At 35.9% G+C, this 27,360-nt stretch overlaps 1 protein-coding gene across 10 annotated transcripts in view; it reads left to right on the forward strand.

Annotated features, from left to right (window-relative positions):
* Erbin (erbb2 interacting protein) overlaps positions 1 to 27,360 on the forward strand; it is a 125,049-nt gene that overhangs the window by 45,015 nt on the left and 52,674 nt on the right. For all 10 annotated transcript variants that reach the window (XM_042690788.1, XM_042690782.1, XM_042690787.1 and 7 more), the window contains exons 4-12: positions 1,071 to 1,188; positions 12,635 to 12,713; positions 14,900 to 14,989; positions 15,986 to 16,042; positions 20,991 to 21,054; positions 22,585 to 22,659; positions 24,317 to 24,461; positions 26,577 to 26,649; positions 27,108 to 27,237. In XM_042690788.1, the coding sequence (XP_042546722.1) occupies positions 1,071 to 1,188; positions 12,635 to 12,713; positions 14,900 to 14,989; positions 15,986 to 16,042; positions 20,991 to 21,054; positions 22,585 to 22,659; positions 24,317 to 24,461; positions 26,577 to 26,649; positions 27,108 to 27,237 (831 nt within the window). The remainder of the gene's footprint in view (positions 1 to 1,070; positions 1,189 to 12,634; positions 12,714 to 14,899; positions 14,990 to 15,985; positions 16,043 to 20,990; positions 21,055 to 22,584; positions 22,660 to 24,316; positions 24,462 to 26,576; positions 26,650 to 27,107; positions 27,238 to 27,360) is intronic.

Here is a 27,360-nt window from a genome sequence, read left to right on the forward strand (position 1 = left end):
AAAGATAATACTTGTACTAAAAAGGTACAGATTTTCTGAAATTCAAATGTAATTGGGTGTCCTGTATTTAATCTGGCAACTCTTAACTATGAAACAAAAGAAAAAAAATGTGTGTTGTATATATATGGTCTTTGTTTAATGAAATGATTTTTTTTTTTTTGGGTCCGGTCGTGGGCCTGAACTCTGGGCCTGGGCACTATCCCTTAGCTCTTCAGCTCAAGGCTAGCACTCTACCACTTGAGCCACAGTGCCACTTCCGGCTTTTTTCTTTTGCTAATGTGGTTATGAGGAATCGAACCCAGGACCTCATGTATGCAAGGCAAGCACCCTACCACTGAGCCACCTTCCTAGCCACGAAATGATTTGTTTTAGGTATTAGTGTTTATAAATACAAATAATAGGTTTTATTTGTTACTTTTTTCTGATTGCCAGTAATAATTTTGAAAGCCAATAGATAATTTTATGGAGAAAGCCGTAATGGTAGATAAAATGTGAAAAGTTGACAGTTACTTGGTTATGAATTACATAGCTAAGGTTATATGGTAGGGTGTTTTGTTATTTATTGCTTTTCACTTATGTCATTCTTTAGCATGTAGTTTATCTTTCATTGCCATTCTCCTAGAGAATATGAAAGGCTAATCCTTTACCTTTTCATGGTCACTGGAGGTTGTGTTCAAAAGAGAGAGTTAGTAGTGAAAATAACTAGATCATTTATCTATTCCTAACAGATACTACATTTTTTTAGAGATGTTCTTAAATATAGCTTTCATTTCACAATAAAATTAATTCAAAGACAAGCTCAAGAATTTGTTATATGTAACATTACTTATTTTTTACTAGCTCAGCAGAGACTTATGTATTCTCATTACATTCAGTTTGTTTAAGGTAGAAATTTGAGGCTGCAAATTGTTCTAAGTAGTATTTAGACATATTGAGACCCATAATAGCATAACTAGAAATAATGAGAAACCTTTTTTGGTATTTTTGTGTATATATCTTATTTAATTTTAATGCAATAATACTTTGTATAATACAAAAGGAAACTGAAAGTGTTTTTCTTTTTTCAATAGCAACTTTTTAACTGTCAGTCTCTACACAAACTGAGTTTGCCAGATAATGATTTAACAACGTTACCAGCATCCATTGCAAATCTTATTAATCTCAGGGAACTGGATGTCAGCAAAAATGGTAAGCATAGAACATGTTTCATTAGTTGATTTCTATCATTCCTATAAATAGAACTATAAATGAAGAGTCAAATTTTTAATGTTTTATAAAATACCTTTTCTAATTGCAAAGGTTTTGCATCTTGTTTTACATAAAATATAGTAAAATTTTAATACTGTATGCTTGGTTTGGAACTAGTTTAAAAATACAAAATTTAAGATAACTAAAAGCAAAAAATACGTTATTTTTGTATCTTTATTGCTACTTTATTCCTCATACTGAAAATATGTACTCTTTAATTGACAACTAATCCTCTAACCTTCTTCACCAGCCTCTGGTGCCAACTATTTTACTTTCTACTTCTGTGAATTTATTATTTTTTTAAAGATTTCATATGAAATCGAAATCAGGTAGTATTTATCTCTTTGTTCCTTACTTTACTGAATAAAATGTTTTATAATCTCATCCATATTGTCAAAATGACTGGGTTTCCTTTTTTTAAAGTCTGAAAAATAACATTATTGTGTATATGTACCACATTTTCCTTATTTATCTGTTGATTGAAACTCAGGTTGGTTCCCTTAACTATTGTGAATAATATTGCAATATCTTTGTATTTGAGGGTGGATCTCTTTCTCTGTCTCTTCCTCCCTTTTCACTCAAGAATACTTTTGAGATTAACCTCTGAGAAGATGCATGGCCTGTGAACATTTTCTCCTATTCACAAGACTGTCCATTGTTTGCATATTAAAATAATTGTCTAGGCCATTGCAAAACTGTAGGGTTGCCATCGTGTGTGTGTGTGTGTGTGTGTGTGTGTGTGTGTGTGTGTGTGTGTATCGGTATCTGTTTTAGTGATTTTTACATCATCAGGTTGTATATTCACATCCTTAATCCATTTTGAGTTGATTTTTTTGTATATTGTGTAAGATACAGGTCTATTTTCATTATCCTGAATATGGATATCTACTTGTCCCAACTCTATTAAAAAGGAACTACTCCTTGGTCATTTTGTATTCTTGGCATTTTTGTAGAAAATCAGTTGAGTGTAAATATATGTATTTATTACTGGGCTCTCCTGTTCTGTTCTGTTCTATGTCTGTTTTGAGGCCAGAACCATGCTGCTTTTATGAATATAACTTTGCAGAATATTTTGATATTAAATAGTGTGATGCTTGCAGCTTTGTTCTTACTCAAGATTATTTTGGCTATTTAGGGCCGTTTATAATTCTATATTGAGATTATTTGCTTTAAAAAAATGTTGTGAAAAACATGTCATCAGATTTTTGATAGTGAAATATACTGAATCAGAGCAACACACAAAGTGCTTTGGATATTTTAACAATCTTGATTCTTGGAAATGTAAACATAGAATCTTTCCATTTATTTGTACTTAAGTTGCTTTAATCAGGCCTTTCAAAAATTAAAAGATAAATTTATTGTAAAGATACTGTACAGAGGGGTTACAGTTACATGAGTGAGGTAATGAGTACATTTCCTATCAAGCATTGATACCTCTTCCTTTGTTTTTCCCCTACTATCCCTTCCCTCCCCACCTCCCCAACTCCTGTCTCCTCCCCCCTCCAAGTTGTAAAGTTTGTTTTCAACATAGTGTCTTGTACGTCTCATTGTTACAATGGGTCAACCTGTATTCCTTGTTTCAGCATTTTGTTATTTCCCTTCCCCGCCCCAAATTAGAAAAATCTGTATACACGATGCAGGGCACCAGAATCAAATACAGTGACAACAGGGTATATACCATAGAGGGAAGAACATACAAAAGAGACAAAAAAAGATATATAGTACGTTAAAAACAACAGCAACAAATTAAAAATCTCTTGTGTCCCTGTCTTGGGGTTCATTTTGCTTAGCATCATCTTAAATGGTCATATGTGCATAACTTTTGACCTTTTCTGCTTGTCTGGTAAGATTATCCTAGATGTATACTAGTTACTGAAAATAAGGAAATCATGGGACCTATGTTTCTTTGGGTCTGGCTTACTTCACTTAAAATATTTTTTCCAAGTCTACATTTCCTAACAAATAGGGCAGTGTCATTCTTTCTGATGGAGGCATAGAATTGCATTGTTGTGTGTGTTTGTGTGTGTCTCTCTCTCTATATGTATGTATATATACATATATATGTATATAATACACATACACACACACACAAACACACCACATTTTCTTGATCCATTCATCTATTGAGGGGCATCTGGTTTGGTTCCATTTCTTAGGTATGGAGAATAATACCGCGATAAACACAGTTGTGCTGGTATCTGTAGTATAGCCTTGTTTGTGATCATTGGGTAAATGCCCAGAAGTGGGATTACAGGGTCATAGGGGAGCTCTATGTATAGTTTTTTGAGGATCCTCCATACTGCTTTCCAAAGTAGTTGAACAATTTTGTACTCCCACCAACAATGCAGTAGCATTCGCTTTTGGCCACATCCCCACCAGCATCTGTTGTTACTAGATTTCTTTCTTTTTTCTTTTTGGTGGATTGTGGGGCCTGAACTCTGGGCCTGGGCACTGTCCCTCAGCTCTTCAGCTCAAGTCCACTTGAGCCACAGCACCACTTCTGGCTTTTTCTGCTTGCGGTGCTGAGGAATCAAACCCAGGGCCTCTTGCATGTAAGGCAAGCACTCTACCTCTGAACCACCTTCCTAGCCCCTAGATTTCTTGATAATAGCCATTCTAACTGGGGTGAGGTGGAATCTCAGTGTTGTTTTGATTTGCATTTCTTTTATGTGTCTATTGGCCATTCTTACCTCTTCTTCAGAGAAGTCTCTATTTGCGTCCTTAGCCACTTATTAATTGGGATGGTTGTTTGAGGTAAAAAACATTTTTTTTGCACTGGTTCTGGGGCTTGAACTAAGGGCCTGGGCACTGCCCCTGAACTTTTGTGCTCAAAGATAGTGCTGTACCCCTTGAGCTGCCTACTTCTGGCTTTTTGGTGGTTAGAGATGAAGTATCATGAACTTTCCTTCCTGGGCTGGCTTTGAACTGCAGTCCTCAGATCTCAGCCTCCTGAGCAGCTAGGATTACAGGCGTGAGCCACCAGTGCCCAGAGTTTTTAGTATATGGATCTTCCATTTCCTTGGTTAAATTTATTTATAAGTATTTCTTGGTTCCTATTGTAAATTGGACTGAATCCATCTTTTGAACAGAGAGTTGTTAGTATATCATAATTGTGACTAGGTTTAGCATTGTGACTTTATATTATGCAACTTACTGAGCACATGCCAATAATTTTCTTGTGGAGCTAGTAGTTTTTCTATGTGCGAAATCTTTTTTAAACAAGGACAAATTATCTTCTTTCAGTTTGGATGCCTTTTATTTTTCTTTTCTTTTATTTATTTATTTATTTTTTGGTCCGGTCATGGGGCCTGAACTCTGGGCCTGAGTGCTGTCCCTCAGCTCTTCAGCTCAAGGCTAGCGCTCTACCACTTGAGCCACAGCGCCACTTCTGGCTTTTTTCTTTTTGCTTATGTGGTGCTGAGGAATTCGAACCCAGGGCCTCATGCCTGCAAGGCAAGCGCTCTACCACTGAGCCACCTTCCCAGCCCCTTCCTTTTATTTTTCTTACCCAATTGATATTTTTTAAAAAAATACAATGATAGGACTGTGTTCTGAGAAATATGTCATGAGATGATTTTGCTTTGTGATCATTATAGAGTAAAATTACTCCAATGGTATAAGTCAGTGACTTGATACAGTCTCTTGATAGAATATGAGGTTTGTAATGATATTGCTTGTATAACAATGCAGTAAAAAATAAGAAGTGCTACTATTTAGCTTGCCGTATCTATAACAGAATACATGAGAAATTCATATTGTAAGGGGAAAAGAATTTGTTTTGGCCTAGTTTAATGGTATATGGTTTCTTGGCCCCATTACTTTGGGATAGTAGTGGCACAGAACCTCATGGCAGGAGCATGTGATGAAGGTGCGCTCATTTCATGGCAGCCAAAAAGCAAAAAGTGAATGAGAGAAGAGAGATGAAGATCTCAATATCTCTTTCAGAGGCACACCTCAATTATCTAGCTTCCTTCTACTAGGCTTCTCTATTAGAAGATTCTGCTACCCTTCTAGAGAAGTCTCACAGGATAGAGGCTTTATGGACCTTTGGGAAACATTTTGTATCCCAAACTGTAACAATTGCACTTTAAATTTATAATAGAAGTATAGTATATAGCATAGTAAGTACATAAATTCAAACAATTACTATCTTACCTACTATGTACTATACATAACTGTATTGCCATAGTTTTATATAACTGGAACAGTATAGATTTTTTTCAAAACAGCATCACCACAAATGCATATATTGTGCTCAGGCATTAGAATGAGCGAGTAACATAGTGCTAGGTGATAGAAATCTTTTTAGCTCTATTATAATATTGTAGAACAGCTCAACCACTTTGGAAAGCAGTATGGAGGTTCCTCAAAAGACTCCACATAGAGCTCCCCTATGAGCCAGCAATCCCAAATGATCACAAACAAGACCACACTAAAGCTACCAGCACGACTATGTTTATTGCAGCATTATTTACCATAGCTAAGATATGGAACCAATCCAGATGCCCCTCAGTAGATGAATGGATCAAGAAAGTGTGGTATATATGCACAATGAAATTCTATGCCTCCATCAGAAAGAATGACATTGCCCCATATGTTAGGAAGTGAAAAGACTTGGAAAAAATTATATTAAGGGCTGGGAAGGTGGCTCAGTGGTAGAGCGCTTGCCTTGTATGCATCCTTGTATGCATGAGGCCCTGGGTTCAATTCCTCAGCACCACATAAGCAAAAAGAAAAAACCTGGAAGTGGTGCTGTGGCTCAAGTGGTAGAGCGCTAGCCTTGAGCTGAAGAGCTGAGGGACAGCACCCAGGCCCAGAGTTCAGGCCCCACGACTGGACCCGAAAAAAAAAAGTGTGTGTGTGTGTGTGTGTATTAAGTGAAGTAAGCCAGGCCCAAAGACATATAGGTCCCGGAAGTGGCGCTGTAGCTCAAGTGGTAGAGCGCTCGCCTTGAGTTGAAGAGCTGAGGGACAACGCCCAGGCCCAGAGTTCAAGCCCCACGACCGATTAAAAAAAAAAAAAAAAAAAGACACATAGGTCCCATGGTTTCCCTTATTTGCAATAACTAGTATATGTCTGAGTCAAGCAGAAAAGGTCAGATAAGTTGATGTTAGGGAAATGAACCCTAAGATATGTATTCAAATGTTTCTTTTCTTTCATGCAATTGTTTCTAACATATTTATAAGATGATTTCTTTGTTGCTTTGTATGTCCCTCCCCCATGGTATAACCCCTGCTTTCACTGTATTTGATATTGGTACAATTTGTGGAGGGGAAGGGAAAAAACAAATCTTTTAAATAGGGATGCAGGTGGACCTATTGCAACAATGAGATGTACAAGTCGTTATGTGGAAAACGAACTTTACAACTTTGGTGAAGGGGGGAGGTGGATTCAGTGGGGGGAGCGGGGGAGGGGATGGGAAGGGGAAACAAAGGAGGAGGCTACAATGCTTGATAAGAAATGTACTCATTATCTTGCCCATGTAATTGTAACCCCTCTGTACAGTATTTTCACAATAAAAATAATATTGTAGAACAACTGTCGTGTATGTATGTAGCTCACTGTTGGCTAAAACATTTGTGGTACATGAATACACTCCATTGAGTAGAAGTGGCAAGAGTAGGCATCTTCTTCCTATTCCTGATACTAGTCTACTCTTCTTTAAATTTTTTTTATTTTTGTTGGTCATGGGGCCTGAACTATGGGCCTAGGTGCTGTCTCTCAACTCTTTGGCTCAAGGTTAGCGCTCTACCACTTGAGCCACAGCGTCACTTCTGGCCTTTTCAGTTTATGTGGTGCTGAGGAATAGAACCCAGGGCTTCATGCATACAAGGCAAGCACTCTACCAGTGATCCACCTTCATAGCCCCTAGTCTACCTTGAATATGATATAAGTAATTACTTTCTCTTACATAGCTTTTGTACTGAGATACATTTTTTTGTATCTAGCTTATTGAGTTTTTATTGTCAAAGAATGTTGAATTTTATCAAATGCTTTTTATTGCATTTATTGACTTTTTCTGTTACGATATCGTGTATAAATTCATAAATATTGAAACTATTAAGAATAAAAAAATCTTGTTTTTCCAGGCATTAGTTGCTCATTGCTATAATCCTAGCTACACAAGAGGCTGCAGTTAGGCTACACAAGAGGCTGCAATTAGAGAATCACAGTTCAAAGCAAATCCGGACAGGAAAACTTCGTGAAACTCTTCTTTCCAGTTAGTCACCACAAAGTTGGAAGTGTAGCTGTGGCTCAAGTGGTAGAGTAGTATAGTCTTGAGCAAAAAAGCTTAGGAACAGCATCTAAGCTTTGAGTTCAGCCCCAAGACTGACACACCACCACCAACAACAAAAAGGCTTGTTTAGTTTTATGTACTCTGAAGGTAATAGAAGATAACATTTAAAATTTTTTTTGGGGGGGGTCCAGTTGTGGGGCCTGAACTCTGGGCCTGGGCGCTGTCCCTCAGCTCTTCAGCTTAAGGCTAGCACTCTACCAACTGAGCCACAGCGCCACTTCCGGCTTTTTTTCTTTTTTGCTTATGTGGTGCTGAGGAATCGAACCCAGGGCCTCAGGCATGCAAGGCAAGCGCTGTACCACAGAGCCACCTTCCCAGCCCCAACATTTAAAAAATTTTGAACCTTAATAGAGAAAGTCGTCCATGATCAATTTTAAATGAGCATATATTACTTTTATAGTTCTAAAAAGGAATTACACAAGGATAATTTAAATGTTCAGATCAAAGATAAGACTTTGAATATTACTAAATGTCAAATCTTCAAACCAATTTTCAAACCATCTTTCTAACATTTGCAAGGAATCATTTAACTAGCTCCTACCAAGTTATTTCTATAATAAAAGGAAGTAGAAATATATTTCATAGCTCTTAGTTCCAGAGTTACTCTTTGCTCTAATGATGCATTAAGAAAAGTAAGTTTTCTACATATAACTTCTAAATTTCAAGACATACGAACCATGTTAGGACCAATTAAAATAGTCATAGTCAAATAAAACATGGATGCTATTATTTTGATGGAAGGTGTCAGGTAGTATAAGAGAGGGTATGAAATTGATTGAAATACAATGTAAATGTGTGGAATCAATCAAATCCCCCATAGTCCAATAACTAATAATAAAGTAAAATATTCATTCTGTTTTTCTACTTAGCAGTGTTAATTTTGGCAAATCAGTTTACCAAATGTCTATATGTCTACACCAAAACAAAGAAATGGAAGATCAAAGTAAAAGTGCATATATTATATACAATCATTTACTAAATGTTAGTTAATGGATAGTACGTATAAACAATTGAATTGTATGTCTTGTAGGAAAATGAATGGAGAGTGAATGATTTACTCCTTCATCCTAGGTTAGGTGGTTGATTCTGAAAAGGCAAAAATAATAGTTATAACTTTAGGAATAGTTTCTTGAATCAGGTCCTCATGTTGTTGGTCAATTTTTTCTACTCAGCTCTTTTTATCACAACTGATACTCCTTGGCTTTTCATTCAAGGCTGATTTTCTACCACTTGAGCCATACCTCTGCCTTTTTTTCCTTTTTTTTTTTTTTAACTGATTAATTGGAAATAAAGAGTCTAGTTCAGATTTGTCTGTCTAGGCTGGCTTTGGACCATAATCCTTATATCTCAGACTGCTTATTAGCTCGGATTATAAGTGTAAGTAACTGGTGCCTAGCTTTACCTTTTGTTATTGAGTTGTTTAACTTTAGGACTAAAATTTTTTGTTGCATATGGAAAATTGGTGTTTCTAATATATACATATATATACATATATATATATAATTTTTATTGGATTGGATATGTTCAAAAAGATGTCTTGCTTGTTTTCCCCCACTTTATTTTAAAAAAATTTATCCAAAAAGGATCCTTTATAAAAGTTGGAAAACACCATTGATTTATCAATTATTAGCATTTTGCCGTGTTTGCCTTATTTTTCTTACCTGTCTGAGTATGTAAATGTATTTACATGTATACATATATGAGACATATATGAGACATGTGATTATAAAATATTAGAATAGAAATAATATAAAAGGAAGTGGCGCTGTAGCTCAAGTGGTAGAGCACTGGCCTTGAGCAAGCTGAGGGACAGCGCTCAGGCCCAGAGTTCAAGCCCCACGACCGACAAAAAGAAAAAGAAAAAAGAAATAATGTAAAAATTATGTATAATCTTTATGTCCAGGAGAAAAAAATATATTTTGTTACTTAAATTTTCTCTTTGTGGGGCTGGAAAGGTGGCTCAGTGGTGGAGTGCTTGTCGTACATGCATGAGGCCCTGGGTTTGATTCCTCAGTACCACATAAGCAAAAAGAAAAAAGCCGGAAGTGGTGCTGTGGCTCAAGTGGTAGAGTGCTAGCCTTGAGCCGAAGAGCTGAGGGACAGCGCCCAAGCCCCAGAGTTCAGGCCCCACAACCGGACCCAAAAAAAAAATTTTTTTTTTCTCTTTGTTAAATCTATTTAAATTTAAGTTGCAGACAACATGAACATTTACACCAAATGTTGGGAGTACATATTTCTTAAGAACAGGAACTCTTATGTCTAACTATAATACCAATTTTTCTGCTTTCCATTTTTAATCTCTGTAGCCACCTATTTTCTCTTTTCTTTTTCAAATTTAAGCTGTTGATCAGTAGGGGGGTGGAAAAAGGGGAAAGAGACAGACTGTTGGGGAAGGGAGCAGTGTGTACTAACCAGAGGGTGTTGGACTAATGAAGGTAGAAGGATGAATATTATTGAAATAGATTTCTACATGTATGAAAATAGAAAAGATGAAACGTTGAAATTGTGTTAGAGGGAAGAGAGTAAGAGAGAGTGATAGATGTGGGATGATTGATTAGACTACATTGTATACATGCATCAGATCCCCCCTTGTATAGTTTTGTATTCTAAAAAAAAAGTAGCTTATATATAGTGTTTAAAAAAAAAAGTATCTGCATGTGTTTTAAGTTTGGCATTATTCTAATGAGCCATCGACCAGTTTGGCAGTGTTTTCTCAGGTGTTATCATGGCAGTATCTTCTCTAGTTCATATTTGTTTTTTGGGAAAAAAATATAGCATGGTCCCTACAACTGATAAATTTGAAAGCTGCAGTCAGTAAGATGGAGAAAACCAGAAAAACTCATTACATCTGTAAAATGTGAACTCAAAAGTTTATGAAATTTTAGATAAAATGAAATTTAAAGGATCAAATAGATGAAAATAACACTAAAAAATAAAAGAAAAAGCAAGTTGTTTAGGCTACTGTTCCCAAGTCACTATAAGTAGGAACCATTGTTAGAAATTACTTTTTCTTCTGTTTAAATGACCAGTATTCTAGAGACGATTAACTAGGAAAATGATAAAAGGGTGATAGAATTCTGTCAAGTAATTGATGGAAGAAAGTTAATGCTGAAGGGAGAAAAGAGAAAGACAGTGTAGCAAGTAATATTTAAAATGCTTTCTTTAGGATTTAGTTATTCTCTGAAGAGCACACTAACTAAAATGACAAGAATTATAAGAAAGAAACCAGAAAGAGCAGCTCAGATCTTCGGTCTTAGGATAGAAATGCTAGCAAAGTTAACGAAGGCCTTTTCTTTTTGACTTAGTCTTTTTTTTGGGGTAGGGGGGGGGTCTGGTTGTGGGGCCTGAGCTCTGGGCCTGGGCGCTGTCTCTCAGCTCTTCAGCTCAAGGCTAGCGCTCTACCACTTGAGCCACAGCGCCACTTCCGGCTTTTTTTTTCCTTTTTGCTTATGTGGTGCTGAGGAATCGAACCCAGGGCCTCATACATGCAAGGCAAGCGCTCTACCACTGAGCCACCTTCCCAGCCCTTTTTGACTTAGTCTTAAATGTCCTGAGTGAATTGAAAGTTTATGGTCAAAGGAGAAATCATTTGAACCTCAAAAAATTCTGATCACTAGTAAAAAAAAACTTGTGGAAAAGTCTTTTCTCTTTAAGCTAAAAAGAAGTTAATTAAGAGGGCATTGCAGAAAAAAAAAGTGATAGGTTGCTGGGGAGGAAATATCTGTATTTTGATCTTACGCTTCAAATTGCTAAAATTACCTGTACTATTTTGCTTTATAATCAATGTAGGAGTTTGTGCATATGTATACATATATGTGTATAATAAGGAAGTCAGATTTGCTTAGAGTTTAAAATTTTACATCACATAATAGTATGGTGTTTTGTAACCATTCTATGAATGTCACTAAGCACTGTTCTAGAAGGATACTCAACATTGAAATACCTAAGGATCTCTTGAATACATAGATCGTGGTATGTAGAAATCACTGTATTCCTGAAGCAGTTACACTGTGAGCATGCCACTGGATTATATAAAAGAAGGTGAAAAAAGGGAGTATGAAAAGTGACAGGAAAGAAACATCATGTGCTGGAAAAAGATGTTTTATTATTATTATTATATTGTTGTTGTTGTTGGTCATGGGGCCTGAACTCTGGGCCTGGGCACTGTCCCTCAGTTCTTCAACTCAAGGCTAGCACTGTACCACTTGAGCCAAGTACCACTTCCGGCTTTTTCTGTTTGTGTGGTGCTGAGGAATCAAACCCAAGGCCTCATGCATGATGCAAGGCAAACACTCTACCACTGAGCCACCTTCCCAGCCCGTTTTATTATTTTTTGGACAAATAAATTGTTCTGAAGCACATCCAAAGTCATATACAGTACAACTTTTCCACCTCTTCTGTCTTTAGCTTTGCTTTCAGCTTTGTTTATATATATTAGGAGCCAGCTCTATTTGAAGCCTAGCATTTTAAAAGCAATCATTCTTCTTATATGTGAAAGCAATACAACGTGGAATTTTGTGTCCTTATCATCATCACATAAAGTACAGCTTTTCAGAACGTCCAAAAGAAAGAAAACTAGTCAAAATAATTGGCAGTTATAAATAAGTAAATGAAGAAAAGACAGAATAGAAAACAAATTGTTGTGGAGGTGATGGTCTATGTTTTACATTGGTGGTGTCCTATTACCTACTTCATTTTCTATTAATTACTTTCTGAGCCTGCAAGATAAAACACAGACACAATATATACACACACACACATATATATATATATACACACACACAACATATATCTATAGATATAAATATTGCATAGATTGATATAGATATATTGAGATACATATTTGTTTGGAAAATTAAGTCCTTTATTTGATTCCTCCTAAAGAGCTAATTCTTTGGGGTACACAAATATTTTTTATCTATAAAATGACTCAACTAGATAAACCTCCAATGTAACTATGAAGTCTGAGGTGTAGGATAGACAATGACTTATAGAGCTCTACTCTGACCATGTGGATTTATTATTATTAGTATTATTATTATTGCCTTTGGAATACATTCTTTAATTTGACTATTGTTTGTTTTCTAGGAATACAAGAGTTTCCAGAAAATATAAAGAACTGTAAAGTTTTGACAGTTGTGGAGGCCAGTGTAAACCCTATTTCTAAGTAAGTCATCTCAGTTAAATTCTAAGTGGTTTTTATTTATTTATTTATTTTTTGGGTCCGGTTGTGGGGCCTGAACTCTGGGCCTGGGCACTGTCCCTCAGCTCTTCAGCTCAAGGCTAGTGCTCTACCACTTGAGCCACAGCGCCACTTTCGGCTTTTTTTTCTTTTTGCTTATGTGGTGCTGAGGAATCGAACCCAGGGCCCGATGCATGCAAGGCAAGTGCTCTACCACTGAGCCACCTTCCCAGCCCTCTAAGTGGTTTTTAATAAAACAATTATGAATCAGTAGTAAAATATTGCCTACATGTTTTAATGAAATTTATATCAGTCTTTTTTTGGCAGTACTGGGCTTTGGACTCAGGGACTTGAACTTGCTGGGCAGATGCTCTACCACTTGTTGTATCCTCCAAGCCATAGTTATAGCAATGTCAATGCTTACACAATAATTCAGGTTTAGAATTTTTTCAAAAAACCTTTTAATAGGGGGCTGGGAAGATGGCTCAGTGGTAGAGCGCTTGCTTTGCATGGCTGAGACCCTGGGTTCGATTCCTCAGCACCACATAAGCAAAAAGAAAAAAGCCGGAAGTGGCGCTGTGGCTCAAGTGGTAGAGTGCTAGCCTTGAGCTGAAGAGCTGAGGGACAGCGCCCAGGCCCAGAGTTCAGGCCCCACGACCAGACCCCAAAAAAAAAACCTTTTAATAATTTTTGTCACTCCATATATTAGAAATACAAAACTGAGATTGAAAAGAGCCAAAAGTTTTTGCTTCAGTTCTCACATATATTTGGAATTAAAAAACGAGACTAGAGCTGGAGATGGGTAGCTCATGCCTGTAATTCTTAACCACTCAGGGGGTTGAGATCTGAGGATCATGGTTTGAAGCCAGCCTGAGCAGACAAACTCAAAAGACCTTTATCTCCAGTTATCTCCTGAAAAGATGAAAGCTGTGGCTTAAGTGATAAAGTTCTAAATTTGAGCAAAAAGGCTCAGTGACAGTACCCAGGCCCTGAATTCAAGCCCTAGTACCTGTACACACACCAAGAAAAAAAAAAAAGGAGAAAGAAGCAAGTAAGGAAGGAACGAAGGAAGGAAGGAAGTTGAGACTAGATTCTGCCAGAGTTCCTTGTTCACTGTTATTTGCAGTGTGTCAAAATGTCTTTGCCTCAGAATCAGATGTATGACACATCAAATTTTTAATATAATGAGACACTCGAAGGTCAGGAAGGAAAGTAAAAGAAAAATACAAGGTGATTGATGTATGCGTTTAACAGAGGTTATATATGTTATGTGATGATAAAAGGTATAAACAAATTTTTCCTAGCATTAAAACTTAACTTTCTCAGAAATGGAATGATAAAGCTAAAGATTAATAAAGTATAGCTTAGTATAGCTATGTTGAAAGTTGAAACTTGAGTTTTACATAACACGGTATTTATTGATGTTTTTCCAAACTGAGAGTTGCTTTACTTGGTGGTATGGAAAACAGAGGATTGTGAAGTAAAGGAAACATAGATGAGTCAAAGTCCTCATACTGCATGAAGATTTTACACTTGTTAAAATATAAGATAAATATATATATATATATAAAATACTCTTTTCATGGAATATATTCTTCTAATATCAAGTTCTACATCTGTAAATCATTTTATAGATAGTAATATTTGACAGTTTTAAAGCTGTTTTTGGTTTTCACAATGGAGATGTGCATTTGGTTTTGTGTGTGTGCTCACATTATTGATGTCTAGTTGACTAAGTCAGTGTTGTGGTTGAACATCCTACCATGTACAAGACAGATTCCTCACAACAATGAATGCAACTCAAGATATCTCCTCCCAAGTTTTAAAAATTGGTTATCTGGTCCTTTGAATTTGATGTAAGGTGAAATTAAAGGGTGCTTGCTGATATCATATTTATGCCCTATGTATATTTCTGTGTGTTGTGGCTCATGTGTTGACTACTTTGTACAGATTTTTATGACACAAAGACACATAATCTCACTCCCTTTTCAGAAAGAGATGAAGTTATATTAAAATAGGTAAGATATTACAAAAGGCAAATCTTAAGTTGTCACTATTAAAGTAGAATAGTGACTCATCTATTTACAGATGTCTTATATAGATTCTTGTAGAGGTTTTAGTAGAGACTGAAATTTTAAATATGAACTTAAATTCTGGTATATTTTATATAGGCTCCCTGATGGATTTTCTCAGCTGTTAAACCTAACCCAGTTGTATCTGAATGATGCTTTCCTTGAATTCTTGCCAGCTAATTTTGGCAGGTAAATTATAGTTTCTTCTTAAGGTATTTATTGTTAGCTTTTGTAAAGTTTATAAAAGTACAAACTAATTTAGTAACACTAATTACAGTTTCATAGACTCTTCTATTATAATTATTTCTAAGTAATGTGGTTCTTCAAGTGTTTTTGGATCTTGTTTTTTTGTTTTTTTTTTTTTGCTTTGAATTTATTTTTTCAACAAACTGTAAGCAAACTACAAAAAAAAAATTAAATTGGTTTAGAGGTGCCAGACCAGAAAGTTTTAATGGGTACTTGTAATACTGAATTGCTATATCCTTGGCTTTTAGCAGTTTGTAAAATGATTTACCAATCTTCCCTATTGGAATAAAAATACTTGAAAAATGAGAAGTTGTTTCTGAGATCCTCTTCTCTGAACCCTCCCTCAAGTCTCTGAATAAGTTTTTAAACATAGGAATGAATGAATGATAGGTATCAATTTACTGTTGAATTTAATTACCACAGAAGGGACTATATCAATTTTAGAGTCATCTTTTGTCTGAAATAATTAGTACACTTACTAGATTCCTCTCTGTATCTGGCATTTGCACCAGTTTATTGGCTCCTTTCCTTCTATTTTACAGTGAAATGTGCATCACTAAAGTGCTAAAGGATTTCTTCTCCATGTCTTTTATACTTCCTTATTTAGTTTCTCTCAGAGCTATACTCTAGAGTGCTATTAGTGTTCTGTAATCTACAATAGTAAGCAATGTTTGTTTTCAATTAAAGATAGGATATTTCTTCTTGGATTGATAGTTAAGGACAATTTGTTCTGACATTCTTCCCCATCCCCCACTAAAATGTAAGAAGCAGAAATAAACTGTTCTTTTGTGCTTTTATTCCTTTGTAATATTTAAATATATGAGTCTGCATAGTAGTTAAAGCAATTAATGTTGGCTGCTTTAAAACTTTAGAATGTACGTTAGTTTGTTTATGTTCCTTGTTTTATCACATATATTTGATTTGTTCTTTGTTTTTCAGATTAACTAAACTTCAGATATTAGAACTTAGAGAAAACCAGTTGAAAATGTTGCCTAAGTAAGTAAAGGTGCTATCCTTTTCAAATTTAATTTTGAAATTTTAATCTTCAAGTTAGAAAGGACTGGTTTTGTTTTATTTCTTGAAAAAAGTTTTTCTCTGTAGCTCAAATTGACCTTGAACTCATACTTTCCTGCTTCTGAGTACTTAGTGCTGGAATTACATGCACAGTCATGCCTGGCTTAGAGCTTTATTATCTAAAAATATGAATGCAACGTATTTTGGAGGACATTTGTGCTCATCATATTTTACTTTATGGTATTAAGTACAAAAATTATGTGTCTGTTGTTGGTGTTTAACATGACACTATGGTGATAGTGATTTTACAGTTCTCCAAAATGCACTGTTTTATGTAAAAAGTAAAAATAATAAACGAGTCTCAAAAGAAATTCCAGGTTCACGTATTGCAGGTCATAAACATCACTCATGAGAGAGATTCATAGGTCTTTATTCTTCTTAGCATTTAGCTGTCTGCTTTCTTGTCTTTGTAAATTAGAAATGTGATTGGCTCTGTAATGGTGAGCTATCACCAAGAAGAGATGTCAGTCTAAGAACAAAACTAATCGATGATTTCCTATGGTTTCTTGTTCTTATTTCTGACAGAGTTTAATGAAACAGCCACATTCACATTTACAAACCACTTGTGGCTACTGTTGCACACAGCAGAAAAGTAGAGTAGTTGTGCTCTACAGAGCCTAGATTATTTATTATCTGAATCTTCAAAAAACTTGCCAACGTACAAAAATTGAATGATTTAGACTTTATGTCACATCTTGCGGAACAAAAACATCTTCCTCAAAGCCAGTTAGGTTTACTCAGTTGCTGTGGCATTGCATTTATGTCTCTCACGGTAATGGCCATCATGTGTTAGTGGTGATATACACATGCATATTTACTGCTTTGCCCTGGTCTTTGAAAGCAGAGACAGTTTCTATTCTTTATTCACAAATGATGATAACCAAGTAATGGAATATTTATTGCATGAATGAAGTTGACAGTGATGGTTGTGAATATAAATTAAAGTGAGAATTCTCCATAATAAAATTTCAAGTGTGTATATTTTATTAATTTGTTCTTGGCTTAGATCAAAACTTGAATAATTTCTTAAGAGGTTTGAGTAAACATGATGTAATTATTTACTTTAATAGCTAATGTAATCTGTTAGTCAGCTTTCTGTCACAGTGCCATAGTAAATTGAGATATTTAGAAGAGGAATTTGGGCCTGTGGTGGTGGAGCACAGTCATGGTAAAGCAAGTAGAACAAAAAGCAGGAAAAGTCCAAGGCCCCAATATTGTGCATTGGCGCAACCCCAGTGATTCAACTTCTTTTCCTTCCATTCACCTCACCAAAAGGTTCTACCAGCTCCTCGGTGTGCTGCAACCTAGGGTCAAGCCTTTAACTATCTTTAGGGTAGGTGAATGCGAAGGGAGGGAATATAGCATGTGGTCTATGTAGATACTACAGAAGCTAATTAGCTGGGGTGTTTTTGGCAGGTGCAGTACTAAGGTTTGGACCTGGAGCCTTCTAGGAATGGTTTTGCATTCTTTTTACAAAGAGATTTAAATAAGATTATATTGATGAAATTATAAATATAATTCTTTTTAAGATTTATGATTACAAACGTTAGGGTACTCATAAACTATGTAGAGGCCATAAACTGGACACTGGTGGCTCATGTCTGTAAGTTTAGATTGGAAAGATCTCATTTTGAGACCACCGTAGGCAGAAAAGTTCAAGAGACCAACTTCTCGACATAGAGCTGGATGTGATGGTACATGACCATTATCTTGGCTACAAAGGGAAAATTAACGTAGCTAGATCATGCTCAGATACACCTGGGTGGGAAGCAAGACTCTGTCTTGAAAATGAACAGTAGAAAAAGGGTTAAAAGTATGGCTCAGGAAGAGCTCCTGCTTAGCAAGCAGAGGTCCAGAGTTCCAACCCACTGCAGCCAAAAACAACAAATACCACAGAAAGGGAGCTGGGCACAGATTTAACTATTAGGATAGTCATTTGCTTTGAGATTATGAGTATAGACCATTTGGTATTTAAAGATTAAAACAGTGGGATGACCTGATTGTATAAATAGTTAAGTAAAAGTAAATACCATCTAAAGAATTCTGGAGCACTCTATGCCAAAAACACCAAATTTTATGTACTCTTCCTGTGAGACAGGAGATAAGCTAAAATGGGTTAAGTATAAATAAATTTTAAAGGTAAAGGAAGGAAATTTGAGGGACACTATTTCATTTTCTCAAAAAGCTTAGTTTCAATTAAAGATAATAAAATATAATAAATGCCTGCTAACAAAAAAAGGAAACTTATTTCTGAGATTTCTCAGGTATGTACATAGAACCTAAGTTGTTATTAGCAACAAAGTTAAGATAGAGCCATGTTTTTCTTGGTGCAGTCTATTCCTATTTTTATTAGATATCTATATTCTTCATATTTTCCTAAATAAGTTTTAAAACTTTTCTAGGACATTATCTCCAAATGAGTTTTTTTTCCAATGCACTGTTTTATATTTGTGTACTTTAAAAACTACTGACTTAACTTTTTATAAATTTTCCTCATTGTTCTGTATTTAATTAATATCTGTTAATTTTATCTGTCCTTCCTTCCTTCCTTCCTTCCTTCTTTTTTGGTTCCAGTATTGGGACTTGAATTCAGGAACTTGCACTCTTGGTTGTTTTTTTTTTTGCTCAAGTCTGGAACTCTCCTACTTGAGCTGCACTTTTGTTTCTGGCTTTTTGGTAGTAAATTGGAGATAAGAATCTCTCATATCTGTCTGCCCAGGCTGGCTTCATACTGAGATTCTCAGATCTCAGCCATCTAAATAGCTTGGATTATAAGCATGAGCTACCAGAACCTGGCTTACTTGTAATTTTAGTTTGAATTTTATTGGCTCTAGCTTTCAGAAAAGCAGTGTAACGTTTATTGTTCTTAAGATTTTGAAATTTTTCAGAGTAATAGTTACTTTGAAGTTTTACAGATAAACAGTTTGGAAAGACTTTTTGGAGATTCTGGTAGAAATGACCATGTATCAGACAAATAGTCTTAATTCATTAATTAATTTGTATTCTGATTTATATTGAGAAAATGCAAGCCCATTAATCATATTCTGGCTTGTGGATTTAAGTTTATTGAAGCTTCGCCACTTCTGGCTTTTTCTGCTTATGTGGCGCTGAGGAATCGAACCCAGGGCCTCATGCATGCAAGGCAAGCGCTCTACCACTGAGCCACCTTCCCAGCCCCTATTGCAGCTACTTCTTAACAACAGAATTAAAGTACTGATGAGAACTGGGGTGTGGTAGTATTCAGGAGGCTGAGATCTAAGGATCAAAGCTGGAGACTAACCCTTGGAGAAATTCCATGAGATTCTTACCTCCAATTAACCACTGAAATCTTGGTAGTGGAGCTGTGACTCAAGTGGTAGGGTTCTGGCCTTGAGCACAAAAGTTCAGAGACAGCACCCAGTACTTGAGTTCAAGCCCCAGGAATTAAGTGTACACATACTTGCATGCACACATTCATACAATACTGATAAGTCAAAGTTAGAGGATTATGGGTAATTTATTTTCTGTTTTTCATTGTATCAATTTTTAATACCTATTTTTTATTGTAAAGATACTGTACAGAGCCGGGCGCCGGTGGCTCACGCCTGTAATCCTAGCTACTCAGGAGGCTGAGATCTGAGAATCGCGGTTCAAAGCCAGCCCGGGCAGGAAAGACCGTGAGACTCCTATCTCCAATAAACCACTAGAAAACCAGAAGTGGCGCTGTAGCTCAAGTGGTAGAGCGCTTGCCTTGAGCTGAAGAGCTGAGGGACAGCGCCCAGGCCCAGAGTTCAAGCCCCATGACCGACAAAAAAAAAAAAAAAGATACTGTACAGAGTGGTTACAGTTACATGAGTAAGGTAATGAATACATTTCCTCTCAAACATTGTTACCCCTTCCTTTGTTTTTCCCTACCATCCCTTTCCTCCCGAACTCCTCCCCATACCCCAAGTTGTAAAGTTTGTTTTCAACATAATGTCTTGTACATCTCATTGTTGTAATGGGTCAACCTGTATCCTTGCTTCAGTTTCAGCATTTTGTTATTTCCCTTTGCCTCCCAAAATGAGAAAAATGTATATACAAGATTCAGGGTACCAGAATCAAATACAGTGAAAACAGGGATTATACAGTGGGGGAAGAACATACAAAAGAAACAAAAGAAATCATATAGTATAAGTACTTTAAAAACAACAGCAACATAGAAAAAACCTCTTGTGTGTCTATTGATGTTGATTTTACTTAGCACCATCTTATATGGTTATATGTGTATAGCTTTTGACCTTTTCTACTTGACTGGTAAGATTGTCCTGGATGTATACCAATTATTGCTAATAAGAGAAAACATGAGACCTATGTTTCTTTGGGGGCCTGGCTTACTTCCTAACAAATGGGATGATGTCATTCTTTCTGATGGTGAGGTGGAATCTCAGTGTTGTTTTGATTTGCATTTCTTTTATGGCCAGAGAAGTTGAGCATTTCTTCATGTGTCTATTGGCCATTCTTATTTCCTCTTCAGAGAAATCTCTCTTTAAGTCTTTAGCCCACTTATTAATCGGGCGGTTGTTTCTTTGAGGACTTGTTGTTGGGGGATTTAATTTTTTTAATTCAAAGTATATTTTAGATATGAGGACTTTGTCCATTGTATGGCTAGTGAAGATCTTTTCTCAGTCTGTGGGCTTTCTATTGATCTTGCTAGCTTTGTCCTTTGCCTTGCAGAAGCTCTGCAGTTTCATGTAATCCCATTTGATGGATAATTTATTTTCTTAGAGAATAAACATTTTTTAAACAAATGAAAGACTATTCATTACATAAGTGTTTTAAGCTATGAAATTTAAAGCTTTTATGTAACTGATATTTTTATAGTTAATTTTTCTTACTCCATTGTTATTAGAACTATGAATAGACTGACTCAGCTGGAAAGACTGGATTTGGGAAGTAATGAATTCACAGAAGTGGTAAGTTTTCATCATTTTTCCTATCCAAATGTCTTTTTTTTGGGGGGGGGGGGGCGGTCGTGGGGCCTGAACTCTGGGCCTGGGCACTGTCCCTCAGCTCTTCAGCTCAAGGCTAGCACTCTACCACTTGAGCCACAGCGCCACTTCTGGCTTTTTTCGTTTTGCTTATGTGGTGCTGAGGAATCAAACCCAGGGCTTCAGGCATGCAAGGCAAGCGCTCTACCACTGAGCCACCTTCCCAGCCCCTATCCAAATGTCTTATATTTGATTAAGAACAAATGTGAATATGGAGTAATTTTCTTTAAAAATATAATGGATAAAGTATGAAAGTTCTTAATCTAAACTTGCCAGATAGAAAAATTAGCCAGATAGATACATGAGAAAAATCTAGCAAAAGTATAGATAAAATATGCAATTAAGGAAAGGTCCATGGAAGAGATACTTTAAAGTGTTCTTTAGCAGAGGATGCAGAAAATTTGAGAGATTCTAAGTAGAAAAAATTTTTATCTAGTCTGATTCCCATGACTCATGCTTTATCTTAGCTACTCAAGAGTCTGGGATCTGAGAACTGGAGTTTTAAACCAGCCTGAGTAGAAAAGTCTGTGAGACTTTTTTCTTTTTTTTTGTCAGTCATGGGGCTTGAACTCTGGGCCCTGAGTGCTGTCCCTCAGCTCTTCAGCTCAATGCTAGCACTCTACCACTTGAGCCACTGCACAACTTCCGGTTTTCTGAGTGGTTTGTTAGAGATAGGAGTCTCACGGACTTTCCTGCCTGGGCTGGCTTTGAACCTTGATCCTCAGATCTCAGCCTCCTGAGTAGGCTAGGATTAGAGGCGTGAGCCACTCAGACTTTTTACACTCCCACTAGCCGGACTCTGAGACTTTTTACACTCCCAATAGCCTTTAAAAAGCTAGAAGTGAGTGTGTGGCTCAGGTTGTCTTGAAATTATGTCTGGGGCACAGGTATGGCCTGTGATTCTCCTACTTATTCTCAGTGGAGTTGGGATGACTGGCATGTGCCACTGCATTTTGTTGAGATGGGGGCTCATAGACTTTTTGATGAGCATGATCTGAACTATAGTCCTTCTGTTTTCCACTTCCTGAGTAGTTGGTATTATAGTCATGAGCTTCTCAGGACAACTTAGGAATTAACCTATGTTCCATGTGATGATGCTTTTCCTTTATTGGATATTTAGGATATAAGTTGCCTTTTTCTTTGTTTACTAATATAAGCGGGTATAAATGTATTTGATATCTTTAAGGTTTTCTAAAAGGCTTTATCTTTATATTTAATAATGATGAATGAGATTATCTTTTTATTACACATTTCTGAGTAGTAGGTCCAGTTTAACTATATACTCAACTTTACTGTGTTATCCAAAGCTCAATAGAGTTTTATTTGATTTATGTCCCCCTCAACTTTTCCCTTTATTTATTATTTTAAAACTAAAGATTACATTAAAAATTACTAGAATTTCTTTGTCAGATAAAAATATTCATGTAAATTAATTGTGTTTTCCTCTTTTAACAGCCTGAAGTTCTTGAGCAACTAAGTGGATTGAAAGAATTTTGGATGGATGGGAATAGACTGACTTTCATTCCCGGGGTATGTATTGAAAATTTTAAATGGCTTTACTTGTTGGTGGATGTCCTTTGCATTATTTGAATTTTTGCATTTGAAATTACTTTTTTAGTGTATGCTGGTCCTGGGGCTTGAACTTAGCCTGGTGCTGTCTCTGAGCTTTTGTGCTCAAAGTTAGCAAAGTTAGCTCAAAGTTAGTGGAGTCATAGCTCCACTTCTGACTTTTTGGTGGTTAATTGGAAATAGGAGTCTCATGAACTTGCCAGCCTTGTCTGCCTTCAAACTGTGATCCTCACTCTTAGCCTCCTGAGCAGGTAGGATTACAGACATGAGCCACCAGTACCTGGCTGAATTAGTTAAAAGAAAATAGATTTTTAAATTTAGCTATACTTTTCATGGGGAGGTTGATACTGGGAATTAAACTCAGCCTCAGATTTTATAGGTAGATTCTGTATCATACCTCCCTCTAAGTGTGTGTGTGAATGCACGTGTGCATGTGTGCAAATGCACTCCAGTACTGAGGTTTGAACACAGGGCCTAGAATTTATCCCTGAGCTTTTTGCTCAAGATTGGCATTCTACCACTTGAGCAACACTCCACTTTTGTTTTTTTGGTGGTTAATTAGAGATAAAAGTCACACTGACTTTCCTGCCTAGTCTAGCCTCAAATTGTGATCCTCAGATCTCAGCCTTCTAAGTAGCTAGGATTATACATATGAGCCATAGGCTCATCTTACTAATGTCCAAGACATCCTGGATTATTATTGTCTGGTTTATACTTAACATGGAACTGGAATGACCATCATATTAACCATGCCCAACTATTGGTTGAGATGCAGTTGCATACTTTTTGCTTAGTCTAGGCCTGGAACTGTAATCCTTGTCCTGAGTAGCTAGGATTACAGGTGTGAGCTGTACATACCCAGTTTTTTACTATGAGTGCTTCTTAATTAAAATCTAAAACTTTGCATGATAAGCTTTTGTAAGACAGTCTGTTTTAATATTGCAAAGTATAACATTTTTCCTAGAATAGCAAGTGAATTTATTTCCTTATTCAGTTTGCCCAGAAAAAAAACTTAGAATTTTTTGAAGTTATTATTAAGGAGTTGTAAGTTACATAATGTGTACAGTGCTTCTTGGACAGTGTCCCTTTCCTTCTCTTTCCTCCATTTTTCCCCTCCTGTTTTACCCATAAGTTGCATAGTTCCTTTTTTACATATAGTAACTGTGTTTTCTTACCCTTCCACCCTCCCTTCCTGTATTCCCATTTTGCCCCCCACTAAAAAAATAAACAAAAAAATGTGTTTCTATTTCCTGGAGTTTGTTTTGATAAATAGTATTTTAAATGTTCAGAGGGATTATGCTTTTGGTTTTTTTTCCCCTCTCCTTTCATTTGTTATATAATTTACTTCTTTGTTTATGGTACTATGTTTTCATTTATTTTAAAGAAGTCCTATTTTTGTAACTGTAATAATTACAAGCTGTGTCACCACTCTCAGCTGTTGAGATGAGGTCTTTCTCATGTACTTTTTACCTGGCCTGGCCTAGAATCTCCACTCCCCAGTCTCTGCCTTCCACGTAGCTAGGTTTATAAGCTTCAGCCACTGTGCCCATCTTACTACCTAAATTTTAGTAAGTAGTAGGGTAATTATATTTTCCTTTTTTTTTTTTTTTACTTACAGTTTATTGGTAGTTTAAAACAGCTCACCTATTTGGATGTTTCTAAAAATAATATTGAAATGGTTGAAGAAGGAATTTCAGCATGTGAAAACCTCCAAGATCTCCTGTTATCCAGTAATTCACTTCAACAACTGCCTGAGACTATTGGTAACTTGCTTTTGGATTCAAGTCATTTTTATTAAAATTCCAGCCTTCCATGTAACTCAAAAATTGTTAGTAGTTTCACCAGATGGACTACCACAGAACAAGTTGTACTTAAATTTTTCTGATGTCATCAGCTGTACAATTTGCTCCTTTAATGATGTTACTATCTTTTTATTTACTCTAAGGAAAACAAATTTTTAAATTGTAATACAGTAAACCCACCTTACTCAGAGATAATACAACAATTTTGTTCAAGTGTGCTCAAAAATTTTTTTCTCCACATGCTTTATGCTACGTGGAGAGAAGCTCTCAGTCCTGTGTTATTATCTGTTTTTAGCCTCTGTATTCTGAGCATTCACAGTTTTTCCTCTTGGCAATCTCATTGGAGTTATATACCCATGGATACTAAGGGTCTGCTGTATAAAGTTAAATTCCTTAAAAAGAAGTTAATTTTTCCAATTTTCTTTTAAATAATAGTCCTTATTTAGTAACTTTTTTTTTCAAGCCTACTTCATTATAGATGTCCAAGGGGAAAAAAAACATACTTCAAAATCATGTAGACATCTTTTACTTGTTACTGGATCTGTATTTCTGAAGTCATTTGTTCAGTGAAGTATTGAGGGAATTGAATTATTTTGATGAAAGACATAGTTGTGATGTCAATACAAAATATTTTTTTGTTTTTCTCAAAACTATATAGTTAAGGTAGTTTTGCAAATTCATTAGCATTTTTGTTTGTTTTTGAGACAAGTTCTCTGTACATACTGAGTACAGACTTTTTTTTTTTTCTGGTCATGGGGCCTGAACTCTGGGCCTGGGCGCTGTCCCTCAGCTCTTCAGCTCAAGGCTAGTGCTCTACCACTTGAGCCACAGCGCCACTTCCGGCTTTTTTCTTTTTGCCTATGTGGTGCTGAGGAATCGAACCCAGGGCCTCATGCATGCAAGGCAAGCGCTCTACCACTGAGCCACCTTCCCAGCCCCAGACATATTTTTTATCTAAGGTTTGATTAATAAATGCTATTCCCAAGAGGACAAAGCCTGATCACTCTTTCTGTGTTTTTTGGTTTTTTTTGCTGGCTATTTTGTTGGTGGAATCTAGTCACCTATCCTACCTGGGCTGGTCTTCCAAACCAAAATCCTTCTATCTCTCACTCCTGAGTAACCATGATTACAGATGTGAACCATAGGCACTCTGTTGGCCTTTAACTATTAATACTCTTGTTTTAGCCTTCTGTGTGTTGAGATTGTAGAAATTTGTCACCCAGTCTAGCAGTTTTACTTTAACCAGTATTTTTTAATTAAAAAAATACTTTTGTCAGTCAGTAATTTTTAAATTAAGATATACTTCCGTGTAGCTGGGCAACAGTGGCTCACGCCTGTAATCCTAGCTTCTCAGTAGACTGAGACCCGCCTGAAGATCTCGGTTCAAAGCCAGCCTGAGCAGGAAAGTCCATGGGACTCTTATCTCCTGTTAACCACCAAAAAACTGGAAGTGGTGCTGTGACTCAAGTGGTAGAGTGCTCACTTTGAGCGCTTTTAATTTTTTGCTGGTCCTGGGCTTGAATTCTATTAGGTGCTGTCCCAGAGCTGCTTTTTTTGCTCAAGGCAAGCGGTCTACCAATTGAGCCACAGCGTCACTTCTGGTTTTTTAAAAATAGTTTATTGGAGATAAGAGTCTCCCTGACTTTGCTGCCTGGGTTGGCTTCAAATTGTGATCCTCAGATATCTGCCTCTCGAGTAGCTGGGATTAAAGGCGTGAGCCACCGGTGCCCTAATAATCTTTAAAGTTTCAATTCAGAAAGTTTGCAATATGTTTTTTCTCTGTTGTGTGGCATTGTTTTGAGAACAATTTTCTCATCTTACAAAGTTTATATTTTAGTGGAGGAGTTAATAGACAGATAAATAGCATATTAAAAATGATATAGAAAAAAAGGGAAAAATGATATAAGTGAAAATTGAAAATTGAATGTAATGAAATTAAATTAATGGATTGGAATGCTGTGTCTTTTAGATAGGTTGGCTTGGTAAAGTTCTAATTTTTGTCAATGAAGTATCTCACATTGATTGTTGGACTTGCTTTCTAGTTTGAACTGAAGTTTTATATGTTGTTCTCAATAGGTTCATTGAAGAATGTTACAACTCTTAAAATAGATGAAAACCAGTTAATGTATCTACCAGACTCTATAGGAGGGTAAGTTTTTTTTTTTAAGTTTTAAATGTATAGACTTTGAGAATTGTATTTTTATAATGGAAGAGGTTACTGATCAAGAAGCATCAACACCTAGGTGTTGTTAAATTGTAATCCTCTTATACCCGATTTGGAAGTTCAGGAAAAAAAATAAGAAAAAGATTTAAAAGAAAGAAAAAATTTTAATTTTAATTCAGCTTATGTATATATTTTCAGATGTTTACATAAAATATAAAGGAAATTCCATAAACATTTAAATAAGTAATTGGAATATATGTTGGATATTTTATAATAAAAATAAAGATAGACATTATTGGTGAAGTTATTATTGATAAAGTTTAACTTTATGAAATTTCATATAGTTTGTTAAAATCAGGCCCAAATATTTACATGTGCTTAAATTTTGGATTATATATAGAAAATATTTTTAAAATAAAATGTATTTCCATTGATAATTAAAGGTTAATATCAATAGAAGAACTGGATTGTAGTTTCAATGAAATTGAAGCTTTGCCTTCATCAGTTGGACAGCTTACTAATATAAGAACCTTTGCTGCAGATCATAATTACTTACAACAGTTACCCCCAGAGGTACTGTAAAGTTTTCTACTTTTATCTCTTTGCCTTTTTCTAATTTAGTTTAGCTATTCAGTGTTATTTTAATATTTCCTTCCTAAAGTAACTTGTTAATTATTTCCTGACTAGTTATTAGCT

This window comes from Dipodomys spectabilis, unplaced genomic scaffold, assembly GCF_019054845.1.
Source record: "Dipodomys spectabilis isolate Male_0828 unplaced genomic scaffold, ASM1905484v1 ptg000140l, whole genome shotgun sequence".
In the NCBI taxonomy this organism is placed as follows: Eukaryota; Metazoa; Chordata; class Mammalia; order Rodentia; family Heteromyidae; genus Dipodomys; species Dipodomys spectabilis.